An 18,513-nucleotide genomic window follows, 5' to 3' on the forward strand; every position below is an offset into this window, starting at 1 on the left:
CTTATTCATTAAAGTCTTAGCTCTGGGCTCACTGCTGTTGTCTCCATACTTAGGCCTATCACAAACCTAAGGCTCCTCTTTAGTGATCCATTATCACCCAAACTGTCAACACCATTTTGTTCCACACCTCTGACCCAATTCTCCACTTTCTCTAGCCCCCCAAGCCTTTCTCCTGTGCCATCTAGAACTCCTGAATTATAATCAGCAAAATCCCTTATATACTCCATCTCTCTCTGAACTTTTCCTTGTCCAAAGCAGAACCACTTCTGGGAGCACTATAGCCCTCTGAAGTAGAAGCTATTTTTCCCCCTCACACATCAGGGTTGAAAGATTGCTTCTCACTGTTGTTTTCAAATGATTCTTCGTCTCCCTCCTTTAACTCCTGCCATCCTGCTGAATTTCCCAAAATTCTTTGTCAAGTACTGACCTCCCGCCATCTGCTCCCATTCACTGAAGTCTCAGCACCAGGCTTTCTCTTTGCCCCATACCTGTCATAGTTTTTGGAGAACTCAACATTCACATGGATGCTCTAACAATAATCCACCCCATGTCAGTCACCCATTCTCATAGGTGACCCTAGACCAAATCATTTTGACTACACCACTTTCAGAAATGGTTCTAAGCACCCAACACCAACCACTACTTTCTATCCTCCCAGTTCACTTGCTATTGTACCCTACTGCAACAATCCAGACCTCCAGTCCAACGATCCTTCCCTCCTGCCTTCAGTTCCCTTTTACTTCATTTAAAATTCCAGCCAGTCTGGGCACAGTGGCTCACACCTGTAATCCCAGCACTTTGGGAGGCCAAGGCACGCAGATCACCTGAGGTCAGGAATTTGAGACCAGCCTGGCCTACATAGTGAAACCCTGTCTGCACTAAAAATGAAAAAAAACAAATCAGCTGGGCATGTGGTGGGTTCCTGTAATCCCAGCTACTCGGGAGGCTGAGGCAGGAGGATTACTTGAACCCGGGAGGCAGAGGTTGCAATGAGCCGATATCGCGCCACTGTACTCCAGCCTAGGTGACAAGAGCAAGACTCCATCTAAAAAAAAATTGTTTTAATAAAAATAAAATTCCAGCCAGCAAGGTGACTCACACCTGTAATCCCAGAACTTTAGGAGGCTGAAGCAGGAGGATTGCTTGAGGCCGGGAGTTCAAGACCAGCCTGGGCAACACAGACTTCATTTCTTTAAAAAAAAATTATATTTTTAATTAGCTGGGCATGGTGGTGCGCGCCTACAGTCCCAGCTACTTGGGAGCCTGAAGTGGGAGAATCCCTTGAACCCAGGAGTTCAAGGTTATAGTGAGCTATGATCGTGCCTCTACACTCCAGCCTCAGCGACAGGGCAAGACCCTGTCTCAAAAAAATATAAAATCTAAGATCTACCATTTTTACTCCCTCTCAAACATCTTCAGCTCTCTTGCCCTTCCCCCGCTCTCTCTACAGTATCACCTAGGAAAAAAATCATTCCCGGCTGAACCAAATTAACCACACCTGAATCAGAACAGAACAGCTAAGAATTGCCGATGAAAATCATACAATCTGACCTATTATTTTACACTTTTAAGTATTTTCTCACATCGTCCAGCAACCCTCCTCCATTTTCCTCATAAGGTCATCCTTAAGATGACTACCTCACACCTCATACTTCTTTCCTTACACCTCCTTCACCCCCTCCTCGTTTTCAGGTGCTGACCACATCTTATACATTATTGAAAAAGCAGCAGCATCAGACAGGACTTTTTCCCACCTCCCACCATCTACCACCTTACCTGCTCCTGCTCCCATCTGAGGCCACTTCCTCTACTTCAACACTGCATTTCTTCCTCTCTCACCTTCTTAAGAACTGCAATCCTGGCCACGTGCAGTGGCTCAAGCCTGTAATCCCAGCAGTTTGGGAGGCCGAGGCGGGCGGATCACAAGGTCAGGAGATCAAAACCACCCTGGCTAACACGGTGAAACCCCAGCTCTACTAAAAATACAAAAAATTAGCCGGGCGTGGTGGCGGGCGTCTGTAGTCCCAGCTACTCTGAAGGCTGAGGCAGGAGAATGGCCTGAACCTGGGAGGCGGCGCTTGCAGCGAGCCGAAATGGCGCCACTGCACTCCAGCCTGGGCAACAGAGCAGACTCCCTCTCAAAAAAAAAAAACAACTGCAATCCTGCTCTTCCTCTTTTTTTTTTTCTGCACCATCAGTTTTTCCCTCCTTATTTATTCATTCCATCAACACATGAACACACTCTGTATCTCTCATCTCCAAAAGAGAATGTTCCTTTAGTCTAGATTTCTCCTCCAGATACCACTTAACTCTCTTTTTTCATGTTTTCCTCAACTCTTTCTGAGAATTGGCTACACTCATCCTTCAAACTCTTTACCTCTTATTCACTATTCAATCCATTCCAAAATGGCCTTCATCCCCCTACACCACTGAAGCTGCTCTTGGGAAGGTCATTGTGCAGTAGAGTTAACTCAGCAGGACTGGGATGTTCAAACACTGTACATTGCAAAGATAAGATGACTGGTCCTTGACTGACTCCTGGGAGATAATCTCCAAGCCCTTGGAATATCCTGACTGAAATAGAATATCTTTATACACCTGGGGTCTTGGTCCACATTAGGTAGTTTAGGCAATCAATGATTTCTAGTCAACATCTGTTGTGTTCACCTAGGGTCCTGAGCCATGGAGTATCAGTGTGACCTCTATGTGGCCTGAGGTCTAAATAGTTAAGATCAGTTACATGGGTACTCAATACCTATGTGACTGGCCCACAATAAAAACCCTGGACACAAAAGATGAGGTAACTTTTGCCAGTTGGCAATACTTCATATGTGTTATCATACATCATTGCTGAGAGAATTAAGCCCTGTCTGTACAACACTGGGAGAGAACAACTGGAAGCTTGCACCTCATCTCTCCTGGACTCTGCCCTAGGCACCTTTTTTCTTTACTGATTCTAATCTGTATCCTTTTGCTGTAACGAACCATAATGACAAACAGAATAATATTTTCCCAAGTTCTGTGAGTCCTTTTAGCAAATCACCCAACCTGAGGATAGTCTGGAAAATCACCAACACAGTCACCAATAGTCTCCAACTGCCAAGTCTAATGCCTGTGTCCTCTCTATGGCACCTCCAATCTCTCCTGAAACAGTTTCTCCTGTTGAAGGTGGAACTCTCCTAGTTTTCCTACCACTCCGGCTGCCCTTTCTCAGTATCCTTTGCTGCCTTTTCCTCTTCTACCTGATAATACCAATAAATATGACTAGTTGCAATATTAATGAAATCCTAACTTTCCTGGGTTAGCAGTCAGTAAAACATATGAGCCATGGGATTAAGGAATAATCCTATTGTAGTCCTATAGAATTTTAGCCCCTTCTGAATCCCTGCTATTAATTCTTATGTCATGTACCCAATTCCGTGTAGACTTCATCATCTTCTCATTTTTATACTTAGTTTTTCAATGTTTTCCATATCTTTCTATGGTTAGAATTACAGATCCCTATAAAGCTCACGTTCATTGAACATTTATCACTATACTGCATCTATGTATCAAGTCCTTTGCTGGGGATGGAGATGCAGCAGACAGAACAGATGGTCTCTGCTCTCCAGATGCTTTCAGTACACTGTAGGAGACAACCAAACCAACAGTGGCTACATGGTATGAAAAGTGTTATAATCACAGACGCACAGTGTTCTGAATCAACTCTAAGATTCTAACACCCTCAAAGCAACAAAACAATGCATCAAAAGGACTTCTGACCCACCTCCTTATTTCATCAGTTAAGCAGACAATGTGCTCTTGCATTCTGCGTAGCCGCATTTCGTAACGCACATCTTTGGCTTGAGGGTTGTAGTTCCTGGCATAAAATCCCCGCCAACAGGCCTGAAGCTTGGTGGCTGCATCATTTAATTTCTGAAGGGCAACTTTGTCTTGTCCCAAAACAACAGATCTCTGGGTTAAAATCATGGGAAGTTTCTCTGAAGTTGCTTGAGACATGGTTTCTTTATTTTCTGGTTGTGTATTTTCTGGTTTCTTTATGTCTGGCTGTTTCTGTCCAGCTGACTCAGGAAAAAATGTAAGACTGTGGTTATCATCCTTCAAGATAGCACTGATTATTGTTGGCTCAGGACAAGGTAATAGTCCAGCTTTCTCATTTACCTCTGTATTGATTTCACTTCTCATCATTTGAACAGAATTCTCATTTGCAGCCCATAAAGGCTTTTCCTCTTCCTTATCCAACACCTGGCTTTCTAGCCCTTTCACAGATTCATCTGCAACACCATCATCTTCTAGGCCCAAGTTAATGCCCTGCAGTCTCAGCTCAACTGTAGGTGATAGTGGCGATAGTCCTGATGCAACTGGCATAAAAGTAGACTCTGAAGAGAGAAGACTACAGTTTAACTTGTCCTCATCTGTCTGTATGTCTTCCAGGTGCAGATCATTTCGAGAATATCTTGTAGTATGTACAGAGGCTGGAAAATTATTCTTAACCGCAAATAACTGATCATCATTACTGCTTATCCCAACCCAAGAATTGACTTGAATGACGGGTTCTAGAAGAATCAACAGAGTATCATTTAAACCACTAAATATTTACATTTTAGTTATGTCCCTTTAATGAAATCTATTCCTTGAAATAGAGTAAAATGCGAAAAAATCCCCTCAGTGATTTCTTCCAATATGCCTAAAACATCAAACCAAACATTTTTAAGAAAATGAACTCTTGTGATAATTAAAATATTCATCAAAGCATCAGGTCTATACAAAAGGTAGCAGTCCTTGAAATGTTTCTTAAAATTAGAAATATAGGAGTTATAATATACATACATATATAGGTGTGTATATACATAGATATGTATAAGATCTAAATGATTACTGAAGTTAGCAAACTAACAAAAAATTATGAAAATATGCACCTTTTTCTGCTTTATGATGCCAGGAAAATTAAACAACTTGGAGAAAAGGGATCAGAGATAAATTAATTTCTTACCACTTTCCTGGGATATCTGGCAATCTTGAACAGGGCTTGAATGCTCAGGAATAAGGGATGCCCTTGTTTCAACAGGAACAAGAGGAGACAATTCTTCATTTTGGCTTTGGTTCATCAACTGCCTCTGGTGAAACCTAAAAATCAATAACATCTGGTCTGATTTAACACAAACCAAAAAAAGAAAGATTTTCTGCTTCCTAGGTAACAATGTCAAAAAGGTAGAAGTTTACAAGTTCTCAAAGTAGGTACTTTTAATTACTGCCAAATTATAAATCCTCATTTGAAAGCACTGCATAGAGAAGGTTAACAAACTTATTTTGTAATTGCAAAGACAGACACCCTCCTATGCACACATATACACGTACAAAAACATTTAAAGGCAGGATCTCTGATAAAGAAAGTAAATATTAAATGCTTCTGGCAATACTTTTTCTCTTTTTTTCACTGTACGCTTTGAAGGCAGATACACCTCTTAAGTATCCAAAAACCTACAAGAAACACTTACATTAAGGAACAAATAGGTCGGGCATGGTGGCGTGCACCTGTAATCCCAGCACTTTGGGAGGCCAAGGCAGGTGAATCACTGGAGCTCAGGAGTTCAAGATCAGCCTGGCCAACATGATGAAACCCCATCTCCACAAAAAATATAAAAAATGAGCCAGGGCATGGTGGTTCACGCCTGTAGTCCCAGCTACTTGGGGGTCTGAAGAGGGAGGCTCATTTGAGCCCAGGAGACTGAAGATGCAGGGAGCTGAGACCACCACTGCACTCCAACCTAGGTGACAAAGTGAGCCCCTGCCTCAAAAAAAAAAAAAAGCGGGGGGGCAGGGGTGGGCCGAGGGCAGACACAGTAGCTCATGACTGTAATCCCAGCACTTTGGGAGGCCAAAGCGGGCAGATCACCTGAGACTAGGAGTTCAAGACCAGCCTGGCTAACATGGCGAAAACTCATCTCTACTAAAAATAAAAAATTAGCTAGGTGTGGTGGCACATGCCTGTAATCCCAGCTATTCAGAAGGCTGAGACACAAGAATCATTTGAACCGGGAGGTGGAGGTTGCAGTGAGCCAAGATCACACCACAGCACTCCAGCCTGGGCAACAGAGCGACACTATGTCTTAAGAAAAAAAAAAAAAGAACAAATATATTTTTGAAAAATTCCATCCCGTTTCCTGGTATAGTAGCTCATACCTGTAATCCTAGCACTTTAGGAAGCTGAAGCAGGAGAACTGCTTGAAGCCAAGAGTTTAAAATCAGCCTGAGGAACAAAGTGAGACCTCATCTCTACAAAAAATTAGCCAAGCACGGTTGCATGTACATGTAGTTGCAGCTGCAGTGACCTATCATTGCGCTGCTTTACTCACAGACCAAGAGACCAAGACCCTGTCTTTAAAACAAAAAACAAACATAAAAACCCTGTATTCCTCCATGCCAGATTGTTTGGCTGTTTGCAGTGCACGATTCAGCTTCCCTGAAGAAATTGCTGCAGTGACAAAGGGACTGAGTGTCCAGAAATGTGGGCCACAGCACTTGCCTCAGGCTTACTATCACCATAGCAAAGACTCAGAGGTATTTTAACTTGCGAATTCATCAGTTGTTAGAAATAAACGTGTTCACCTCTGTTTGCTCAGAATCTTCTCTAGTTTGGCATCCTCTGCAGTTTGAAGACCTAGTGTAGAAGTGAGGGGGCAGACTGTAGCCAGATATTGGACAAGCTGGATGTGCTGGCCAGGCCGATATGCTCTCCCTTTGCCTTGACTATAGAGCCATTCAGCTTTCAAGCTGGAATTAAGGAATATAAAGAAGAGGAGATGGCATGAGAATTGTCAATACACATTGTCAGGCAACAATGATCTTCCTTCTTAACTTACCTTTATAACACCACTGGATGTTTTTCATAAATAAAATTCACTCGATTTTTTTTTTTAATCTACCATTCTGACTCATATTCCTCATTCTAACAATGTTTTAAACCCTTTTTCTTGCTTAGGGGCACTTCCATTGAGCTTGGACTAATGATGTCAAATATTTTTAAATCATTTTCAAGGAAGCAATGAGTATTCTCTCCATTCACTCTGTCACACTGAAATGCCTAAATAGATGAACCGCATTTAAATCCATTAGTTCATAATGACAGTTAAAAGAAAAAAACAACTAGCCGGGCATGGTGGCATGTGTAATCTCAGCTACTCAGGAGGTTGGGGTGGGAGGATCACTTAAGGTCAGGTGTCTGCGGCTACAGTGCTCTATAATCATACCTGTCAACAGTCACTGCACTCTAGCCTGGGCAACATAGCAAGACCCTCATCTCTAAAAAAAAAACAAAAAGACAAAAAACAAACAAAAGTGAACTGGTCACAGTTAGAGGATACTAGTGAACCACCAACTCCTTATTAATTCTATCTTTCCTATACAAACTATGCCAATGCATAACCAGATAGTTACTTCATAGTATTCCAACTAATAAAAAAAAGAATGATAGAATTTCACCATTTTGCAACCCTTAATGAATTAGCAGATTTAGGCATTGATCATTAATAGCTACTAATAACACAAGAGAAAACTAGACCCTGTATGCCTCCCAACACAACCCACTAAGTAAAAACTCCAATTACTTTTGCACCAACCTTATAGTCCTCCCCTCAAAAAACAAAAAAAAACAAAAAAAACAAACAAAAAAAAACCCTGAATCTGAGCAAACATCCATATCCAATTTACAGAAAATACAGAAGAGAGAGGAACATGTCAAAGGACACAGGGATATAGCTGGTAAAATGAGCAGATAATGGGAAACTCTATAGGACAAATACTCTGACTTCTTCAACTAAAGAAAAAGAAACAAAAGAAAAAAAGAAAAGCAAGGGAGAGCGAGAGAAAAGAAAGCAGGGAAAATAAAAGAGAAGAGAGACAGATAGATTGAGAGATTCAAGAGAGTCATCTTGGACATCTAGCCAAGTTAAGCCTTCAGATGACTCTAGCCCCATCTGTCATCTGAGTGCAAGCCCAGGAGGCCCCAAGTAAGAACCACTCAGTCAGCACAGCCAACCTACAGAGCATGCCATAATAATATATTGCTGCTTTAAGATGCTAAACAAAGAAAGAAACTTAAGAAATATATCAACCAATTGCAACATAAGGCCTTATTTGAATTCTGTTTCTAAACTACAAAATCCATTTATAAGGATTGAAAATGTAAGCACTGAATATCTGATATTAGGGCACTTTGTTAAATTTTTTTTGATATGATAATAGCATTGTGGTTGTTTCTTTAAGAGTTCTTCTCTTTTAGAGACATATACTGAAATACTAACAGGTGAAATGATATCTAATCTGAGATTGGCTTCAAAATAGTATAGAAGGGAGAGTGAGTGAAGGTATAAGATGAAGCAAGGGCCGGGTGTGGTGGCTTACGCTTGTAATCCCAGCACTTTGTAGGGCCAGTGGAGGACTGCTTGAGCCCAGGAGTTTAAAGGCAGCCTGGACAACAAAGCAAGACTGTGTTTCCGAAAGGAGAAGGCAGGGCAGGGGAGGGGAGGGAAGGGGAGTTTATTTAATGAAAATAATTATAAGTATTCCTTCCATGGGCCAGGCGCGGTGGCTCACACCTATAATCCCAGCACTTCGGGAGGCTGAGGTGGATGGATCACAAGGTCAAGAGATTGAGACCATCCTACCTAACACAGTGAAACCCCGTCTCTACTAAAAATACAAAATTAGCTGGGTGTGGTTGCGGGCACCTGTATTCCCAGTTACTCGGGAGGCTGAGGCAGGAGAATGGCGTGAACCCGGGAGGCGGAGCCTGCAGTGAGCCGAGATCGCGCCACTGCACTCCAGCCTGGGTGACAGAGCGAGACTCCATCTCAAAAAAAAAAAAGAAGCATTCCTTCCATGGAAACATCCCTGTGGACTAAATAAAAATCATTTAGAATCTTCGTGAAATCCGCTCTAAGTTTCCATACATCCTCCTGCCAAACAAATGGCTTGTTGAAAGGTTGTACAAAAATAGGTCCAGAGTAGAAGACAATCACCAACTTTAGTATTTCCCAGCAAGCAATATTTCTAAATTATAGATGATCTGTACCGTGGGAAGACAGAAAAGCGAAACTAAGAGACTAGAGGAAAGGGCTCAAGCTTGAATATTCCAGTTTAAGTTTTTGTGGGAAAAAAAAACACAAACTGTAGATCATCAACTGCTATAAGATGTTTTTCCACTTTGCTTCACATGAACTCATCAATAAAGATATCCCTACACAAATTATATTAAATCCTAGGAAAAAAAACAAAATTAAAAAAAAACTCCCTGTCAATTAAAATACCATTTTCAATTAAAAAACAAAAAACAAAATTAAGACTCATTCAGCTCTAATATATTAATCTTTTTTTTTTTTTTGAGACAAGGTCTCTCTACCACCCAGGCTGGAATGCAATGGCACTATCATGGTCCACTGCAGCCTCAAACTGTTGGGCTCACTCAATCCTCCTACCTCAGCCTCCCAAATAGCTGAAACTACAGGTATGCACCACCATACCCAGCTAATTTTTTCATTTTTTATTTTTAGAGATGGGACCTCACTATGTTGCCCAGTCTGGTCTTGAACTGCTGACTTCAAGTGATCCTCCTGCATTGACCTTCCCAGGCACTAAGATTACAGGCATAAGCCACCATGCCTGGCCTCTAATATATTAATTTCAAGTCATTGGATTATTATTCCACTCTTGAAAGTGAAGGAACTGTTTACTTAAAATAAGAAGTAACAACTATTAAGAAAGGGAACTTAAAACAACCTGCTCTGTCTCTTTAAAAAAAAAATGTAATCCCAGCTACTAGGGAGGCAGAGGCAGGAAAATTGCTTGAAGCAAGGAGGCAAAGGTTGCAGTGAGCCGAGATAGCACCACTGCACTCCAGCCTGGGCAACAAGAGCAAAACTCTGTCTCCAAAAAAAAAAAAGGAGTACTGAATAAAAGGATATCTGATATTTGCTTTAAAAATACTCCAACAAAAAACGTGGAATGAAACAAGACCGGTAAAATACTGACAATTGTTGAAGCTGCACGGTGGGTCACTGATGTTCATTATGTTATTCTAACTTCCTATGTATTTGAAATATCCCTTTTAAAAAAGGATATTGGCTAGGTGTAGTGGTTTGTATCTGTAATCCCTGCACTCTGGGAGGCTGAGGCGGGAGGATCCAATGAGCCCAGGAGTTCCAGACCTGACTGGGCAACATAGCAAGAATCCATCTCTACAAAAAAGTTTTAAAAATTAGGCTAATGTTTTTCTGATGGCAGCATCTGTATTCCCAGCTACTCGGGAGGCTGAAGCAGAAGAATCGTTTGAGCCTGGGAGGTTGAGACTGCAGTAAGCTGTGATCTTGTCACTGCACTCCAGCCTAGACAACAATGTGAGACCCCATCTCTAAAAATTAAGAAGAAAAATATCTAGCACTAGGAATTTCAACTTAAATAATTTTAAAAAGGAATATTAACTTTCTCCAAGGTTTTGCTCCCATAAGATCTCCAACTAAGCAATAGAGTTTTAGCTTTGTGCAAGGTCCTGTCAATAGTAAAACAGATCTAAACACATTCGGAAAGAACTCCAAACACTGAGGTGCCACACGAAGATGCTCATCTCTCCACAGGTGTGCTTAACTCTGAGAAACGGCTCAGCCAAAGCACCACAAGGTTTGGTTACTGCTCAAATTACTCTTTTGGGTGACACATACACTCAAATCAAGATCTAGCTACAGGACGTTATCAAAGAATCTAGAATACATTTCAAAACGGAGAACTTTAACCTGGGGGTTCTTAGCAAATAACATCCAAGATGGGCAGACTTTAAAAACTGAAAACTCGGCCGGGCGCGGTGGCTCAAGCCTGTAATCCCAGCACTTTGGGAGGCCGAGACGGGCGGATCATGAGGTCAGGAGATCAAGACCATCCTGGCTAACACGGTGAAACCCCGTCTCTACTAAAAATACAAAAAACTAGCCGGGCGAGGTGGCGGGCGCCTATAGTCCCAGCTACTCCGGAGGCTGAGGCAGGAGAATGGCGTGAACTCGGGAGGCGGAGCTTGCAGTGAGCTGAGATCCGGCCACTGCACTCCAGCCCAGGAGACACAGCAAGACTCCATCTCAAAAAAAATAAAATAAAATAAAATAAAAATAAAAACTGAAAACTCCGGCCGGGCATGGTGGCTCATGCCTATAATCCCAGCACTTTGGAAGGTCGAGGCAGGCGGATCACCTGAGGTTGGGAGTTCCAGACCAGCCTGACCAACATGAAGAAACCACGTCTCTACTAAAAATACAAAATTAGCCAGGCATGGTGGCACATGCCTGTAATCCCAGCTACTAGGGAGGCTGAGGCAGGAGAATCGCTTGAACCTGGGAGGCGGAGGTTGCGATGAGCCAAGATCATGCCATTGCACTCCAGCCCAGGCAACAAGAGCAAAACTCCGTCTCAAAAAAAAAAAAAAAAAATCCTGAAAATTCCTTCCTATCCTTCAGGGCAATTCTCAATGTTGACCAGGAAAATATTTTGAACAATGCTCAGGCCAAACACTGATTTTTAAGGCAATAGCCCTCCCTTAGAATAATGTCTCCTTCCCGAACACAGTACTTCCAGAGTTGTTTCGAAACATGGGAGCACTGTTGACAGACTACAACTGCAACAGCATTTTGTCTCTAGTACGGCATCAACCATCTAGCTTCCTAATTTGAGAGTAACTCTATCCTTTTTTTTTTTTTTTTTTTTTGAGACGGAATTTTGCTCTTGTTGCCAGGCTGGAGTGCAATGGTGCAATCTCAGCTCACTGCAACCTCCGCCTCCTGGGTTCAAGTGATTCTCCTACCTCAGCCTCCCAAGTAAGCTGGAATTACAGGCATGCACTACCACACCTAGCCAATTTTGTATTTTTAGTAGAGATGGGGTTTCACCATGTTAGTCAGCCTGGCTTTTAACACCTGACCTCAGGTGATCCACCCACCTTGGCCTCCCAAAGTGCTAGGATTACAGGCATGAACCAATGTGCCTGGCCCTTTTTTTGAGAACTCTATCCATTCCTGTATAGTTTGGAGTGCTATTATGAATAGGGCTGCTGTGAACATGCATGTACATGTCTTTTGGTAGACCTAAATAACTATTTCTATACAGTATACATGTGAAGTAAAATTGCTGGGTAACAGAGTATGTATGTACATTTAGCTTCAGTAGATACTTCTAGTTTTTCAAAGTAGTTGTACCATTTATAGTTCCCTAGAGTGGTTTATGAGCATTCCAAATGCACCAAATCCTTAGTATTATCAGTCTTCTTTTTTTTTTGAGACGGAGTTTCACTTGTTGCCCAGGCTAGAGTGCAATGGCGTGATCTCAGCTCACTGCAACCTCTGCCTCCCAGGTTCAAGCGATTCTCCTGCCTCAGCCTCCCGGGTTCAAGTGATTCTCCTGCCTCAGCCTCCCAAGTACCTGGGATTACAGGCATGTGCCACCACACCCAGCTAAATCTTTTTGTATTTTTAATAGAGACGGGGTTTCTCTGTGTTGGTCAGGCTGGTCTCGAACTCCTGAGCTCAAGTGATTCTCCCATCTCGGCCTCCCAAAGTGCTAGGATTACAGGCATGAGCCACTGCACCTGGCCATCAGTCATTTTAATTCTGGTTATTCTAGCTGGGTGCAGTGGCTCAAATGTATAATCCCAGCATTTTGGGAGGCTGAGGTGGGAGGACTGCTCAAGCCCAGGAATTCAAGACCAGCTCGGGCAACATAGCAAAACCTTATCTGAACTAAACATTTAAAAATGAGCTGGGCACAGTGGTATGTGCCTATAGTCCCAGCTACTTGGAAGGCTGAGACAGGACGGTCCCTTCAACATAGGAGGCAGAGGTTGCAATGAGCTATAATCATGCCACTGCACTCTAGCCTGGGAAACAGAGGGACACTCTGTCTTCAAAAAAAAAAAAAAATTATTCTAGTGGAAGCTGGTTGAAGATGCCATAATAACCAGGAAAAAAAAAATTCTTCTGAATTATTAAAAAGTTACCATAATAGTTACTTCTAGGTAGGAGAGGAGTTACAACCAGAGGGGAACAAAGGGGATGTCTGGATGTTGGTTGTATTTTTTTTTCCACTTTGTTGCCTAGGCTGGAATGCAGTGGTACAATTTCTTCTCACTGCAACATCCGCCTCCCTGGCTCAAGCAATCCTCCCACCTCGGCCTTCTGAGTAGCTGGGACTACAGGCACACAGCACCACGTCCAACAAATTTTTGTATTTTTTTGTAGAAACAGGGTTTCACCATATTGCCCAGACTGGTCTCAAACTCCTGGGCTCAAGCAATCCACCTACCTTGGCCTCCCAAGTAATGGGACTACAAGTGTGAGCCACCACGTGTGGCCATGCCCTATTCCTATTCTCTGAAGTGATTATAAGGATATTTTTAAATATTATTTTAAATCTATATCTTATTTATGTCACACTTTTACAATTCTTAAAAATGTGTCTGGAAAAAAAGTTGCTATTGAGTTACCCTCCCATCTGTTCCTTCTCTTCCGTCTTCCTACACTTTTTTTTTTTTTTTTTTTAATACTTTAAGTTCTGGGATACATGTGCAGAATATGCAGGTTTGTTACATAGGTATACACATGCCATGGTGGTTTGCTGCACCCATCAACTCATCATCTACACTAGGTATTTCTCCTAATGCTATCACGCCCCTAGCCCCACACCCAACAGGCCCCGGTGTGTGATGTTCCCCTCCCTGTGTCTATGTGTTCTCACTGTTCAACTCCCACTTACGAGTGAGAATGTGCAGTGTTTGGTTTTCTGTTCCTGTGTTAGTTTGCTGAGAATGAGGGTTTCCAGCTTCATTCATGTTCCTGCAAAGGACATGAACTGATCCATTTTTATGGCTCCATAGTATTCCATGGTGTATATGTGCCACATTTTCTTTATCCAGTCTATCATTGATGGGCATTTGGGTTGGTTCCAAATCTTTGCTATTGTGAAAAGTGCTGCAATGAACATACGTGTGCATGTGTCTTTATAGTAGAATGATTTATAATCCTTTGGGTATATACTCGGTAATGAGATTGCTGGGTCAAATGATATTTCTGGTTCTAGATCCTTGAGGAATTGCCACACTGTCTTCCACAATAACTGAACTAATTCACATGCCCACCAACAGTGTAAAAGTGTTCCTATTTCTTAACATCCTCTGCAGAATCTGCTGTTGCCTTTTTTTTTTTTTTTTTTTTTTTTTTGAGACAGAGTCTCGCTCTGTCACCCAGGCTGGAGTGCAACAGGACAATCTTGGCTCACTGCAACCTCCACCTCCCGGGCTCAAGCGACTCTCCTGCCTCAACGCCCTGAGTAGCTGGGATTACAGGTGTGTGCCACCACGCCCGGCTAATTTTTTTGTACTTTTAAAGAGACGGGGTTTCACCATGTTGGTCAACCTGGTCTCGAACTTCTGACCTCGTGATCTGCCTGCCTTGGACTCCCAAAGAGCTGGGATTACAGGTGTCAGCCACCACACCCAGTCTGTTTCCTGATTTTTTAATGATCACCATTCTAACTGGTGTGAGATGGTACCTCATTGTGGTTTTGATTTGCATTTCTCTAATAACCAGTGATGATGAGCTTTTTTTACACGAGTGTTGGCCGCATAAATGTCTTCTTTTGAGAAATATCTGTTCATATCCTTTGCTCACTTTTTGATGGGGTTGTTTTTTTCCTATAAATTTGTTTAAGCTCTTTGTAGATTCTGGATACTGGCCCTTTGACAGATGGATAGATTGCAAACATTTTCTCCCATTCTGTAGGGTGCCTGTTCATTTTGATGATAGTTTATTTTGCCGTGCAGAACCTCTTTAGTTTAATTAGATCCCATTTGTCAATTTTGGCTTTTGTTGCCATTGCTTTTGATGTTTTAGTCATGAAGTCTTTGCCCATGCCTATGTCCTGAATGGATTTGTCTTGGTTTTCTTTTAGGGTTTTTACAGCTTTAGGTCTTACATTTAAGTCTTTAATCCATCTTGAGTTAATTTTTGTATAAGGTATAAGGAAGGGGTCCAATTTCAGTTTTATGCATATGGCTAGCCAGTTTTCCCAATACCATTTATTAAATAAGGAATCCTTTCCTCATTGCTTATTTTTGTCAGGTTTGCCAAAGATCAGAGGGTTGTAGATGTGTGGTGTTATTTCTGAGGCCTTTGTTCTGTTCCATTGGTCTATGTAACTGTTTTGGTACCAGTACCATGCTGTTTTGGTTACTATAGCCTTGTAATGTAGTTTGAAGTCAGGTGGCATGATACCTCCAGCTTCGTTCTTTTTGCTTAGGATTGTCTTGGCTATACAGTCTCTTTCTTGGTTCCATATGCAATTTCAAGTAGTTTTTCCTAATTCTGTGAAGAAAGTCAATGGGACCAGGTGGGGTGGCTCACGCCTGTAATCCCAGCACTTTGGGAGGCTGAGGCGGGTGGATCACCTGAGGTAGGGAATTCGACACCAGCCTGACCAACATGGAGAAACCCCATCTCTACTAAAAATACAAAATTAGCCAGGCGTGGTGGTGCATGCCTGTAATCCCAGCTACTAGGGAGGCTGAGGCAGGAGAATGGCTTGAACCCAGGAGGTGGAGGTTGTAGTGAGCCAAGATTGTGCCGTTGCACTCCAGCCTGGGCAATAAGAGTGAAACTCCATCTCAAAAAAATAAATAGTCAATGGTAGCTTCATGGGGATAGCACTGAATCTATATATTACTTTGGGCAGTATGGCCATTTTCACAATATTGATTCTTCCTATCCATGAGCATGGAATGTTTTTCCATTTGTTTGTGCCCTCTCTTATTTCCTTGAGTGCTGGTTTGTAGTTCTCCTTGAAGAAGTCCTTCACATTCCTTGTAAGTTGTATTCCTAGGTATTTTAGTCTCTTTGTAGCAATTGTGAATGGAGGTTCACTCATGATTTGGCTGTTTGTCTATTATTGTTGTATAGGAATGCTTATGATATTTGCACACTGATTTTGTATCCTGAGACTTTGCTGAAGTTGTTTATCAGCTCAAGGAGATTTTGGGCTGGAATGATGGGGTTTTCCAAATATACAATCATGTCATCTGCAAACACAGACAATTTGACTTCCTCTCTTCCTATCTGAATACCCTTTATTTGTTTCTCTTGCCTGATTGCCTTGGCCAAAACTTCCAATACTATGTTGAATAGGAGTGGTAAGAGAGGGCATCCTTGTCTTGTGACAGTTTTATTTATTTCTGCCTTAATTTCATTATGTACCCAGTAGTTATTCAGGAGCAGGTTGTTCAGTTTCCATGTAGTTGTGCGGTTTTGAGTGAGTTTCTTAATCTTGAGTTCTAATTTGATTGCACTGTGGTCTGAGAGACTGTTACGATTTCTGTTCTTTTGCATCTGCTGAGGAGTGTTTTATTTCCTATTATGCAGTCAATTTTAGAGTAAGTGTGATGTGGTGTTGAGAAGAATGTATATTCTGTTGATTTGGTGTGGAGAGTTTTGTAGATATCTATTAGGTCTGCTAATAGGTATTAGGTCTGCTTGGTCCAGAGCTGAGTTCAAGTCCTAAATATCTTTGTTAATTTTCTGTCTTATTGCTCTAATTTTGACAGTGGGGTGTTAAAGTCTCCCACTATTATTGTGTGGGAGTCTAAGTCTCTTTGTAGGTATCCAAGAACTTGCTTTATGAATCTGGGTGCTCCTGTATTGGGTGCAAATAAATTTAGGATAGTTAACTCTTCTTGTTCCATTGATCCCTTTACCATTATGTAATGCCCATGTCTTTTTGATACTTGTTGGTTTCAAGTTGGTTTTATCAGAGACTAGGATTGTAACCCCTGCTTTTTTTTTTTTTTTTTTTTTTTTTTTTTTTTTTTGCTTTCCATTTGTTTGGTAAATATTCCTCCATCTCGTTGAATCTATGTGTGTCTTTACATGTGAGATGCGTCTCCTGAGTGCAGCACACCAATGATTCTTGATTCTTTATCCAATTTGCCAGTCTGTGTCTTTTAATTGGGGCTAATAGCCCATTTACATTTAAGATTAATATTGCTGTGTGTGAATTTGATCCTGGCGTTATGATATTTGCTGGTTATTTTGCCCGTTCGTTGATGTAGTTTCTTCGTAGTGTTCATGGTCTTTACAATTTGGTATGTTTTTGCAGTGGCTGGTACCGATTTTTCCTTTCCATGTTTAGTGCTTCCTTCAGGGGCTCTTGTAAGGCAGGCCTGGTGGTAACAAAATCTCTCAGCATTTGCTTGCTATAAAGGATTTTATTTCTCCTTCACTTATGAAGCTTAGTTTGGCTGGATATGAAATTCTGGGTTGAAAATTCTTCTAAGAATGTTCAATACTGGCCCCCACTCTCTTCTGGCTTGTGGGGTTTCTGCAGAGAGATATGCTGTTAAGTGTGATGGGCTTCCCTTTATAACCTGACTTTACTCACTGGTTGCTCTTAACATTTTTTCCTTCATTTCAACCTTGGCAAATCTGACGATTATGTGTCTTGGGGTTGCTCTTCTCAAGGAGTATCTTTGTGGTGTTCTCTGTATTTCCTGAATGTGAATGTTGACCTGTCTTGCTAGGTTGGGGACGTTCTCCTGGATAATATCCTGAAGAGTGTTTTCTAACTTGGCTCCATTCTCCCTGTCACTTTCAGATACACCAATCAAATATAAGTTTGGTCTTTTCTTATAATCCCATATTTCTTGGAGGCTTTGTTCGTTCCTTTTGTTTTTTCTCTCATTTTGTCTTCATGCTTTATTTCATTAAGTTGATCTTCAATCTCTGATATCCTTTCTTCCTCTTGACCAATTCGACTAATGATACTTGTATATGCTTCACAAAGTTCTCGTGCTGTGTTTTGCAGCTCCATCAGGTCATTTATGTTCTTCTCTAAACTGGTTATTCTAGTTAGCAATTCCTCTAACCTTTTTTCAAGGTTCTTAGCTTCCTTGCATTGGGTTAGAACATGCTCCTTTAGCTTGGCGGAGTTTGTTATTACCCCTTCTGAAGCCTACTTCTGTCAATTCGTGAAACTCATTCTCCATCCAGCTTTGTTCTTTTGCTGGCAAGGAGTTGTGATCCTTTGGGGGAGAAGCAGCATTCTGGTTTTTGGAATTTTCAGCCTTTTTGCGCTGGTTTTTCCTCATCTTTGTGGATTTATCTACCACTGGTCTTTGGTGTTGGTGACCTTCGGATGGGGTTTTTGTGGGGACTTCCTTTTTGTTGATGCTGATGCTATTCCTTTCTGTTTGTTAGTTTTCCTTCTAATAGTCATGCCCCTCTGCTGCAGGTCTACTGGAGTTTGCTGGACATCCACTACAGACCCTGTTTTCCTGGCTCTCACCAGCGGAGCCTGCAGAACAGCAAAGACTGCTGCCTGTTCCTTCCTCTGGAAGCTTCATCCTAGAGGGGCACCCACTAAATGCCAGCCGGAGCTCTTCTACGTGAGGTGTCTGTCAACCCTTGCTGGGAGATGTCTCCCAGTCAGGAGGCACGG

At 41.9% G+C, this 18,513-nt stretch overlaps 1 protein-coding gene across 2 annotated transcripts in view; it reads right to left on the reverse strand.

Moving 5' to 3' along the window:
- The window catches only part of CEP97 (centrosomal protein 97), a 38,900-nt gene that overhangs the window by 8,632 nt on the left and 11,755 nt on the right, over nucleotides 1-18,513 (reverse strand). The window contains exons 7-9 of one of the 2 annotated variants that reach the window (XM_023212303.3): nucleotides 6,610-6,774; nucleotides 4,994-5,127; nucleotides 3,767-4,556 (exon numbers count right to left, since the gene is read on the reverse strand). In XM_023212303.3, the coding sequence (XP_023068071.1) occupies nucleotides 3,767-4,556; nucleotides 4,994-5,127; nucleotides 6,610-6,774 (1,089 nt within the window). The remainder of the gene's footprint in view (nucleotides 1-3,766; nucleotides 4,557-4,993; nucleotides 5,128-6,609; nucleotides 6,775-18,513) is intronic. The other variant, XM_023212311.3, reaches the window with a different exon arrangement.

The sequence above is a fragment of the Piliocolobus tephrosceles genome, chromosome 2 (genome assembly GCF_002776525.5).
Source record: "Piliocolobus tephrosceles isolate RC106 chromosome 2, ASM277652v3, whole genome shotgun sequence".
NCBI classification, from domain to species: Eukaryota; Metazoa; Chordata; class Mammalia; order Primates; family Cercopithecidae; genus Piliocolobus; species Piliocolobus tephrosceles.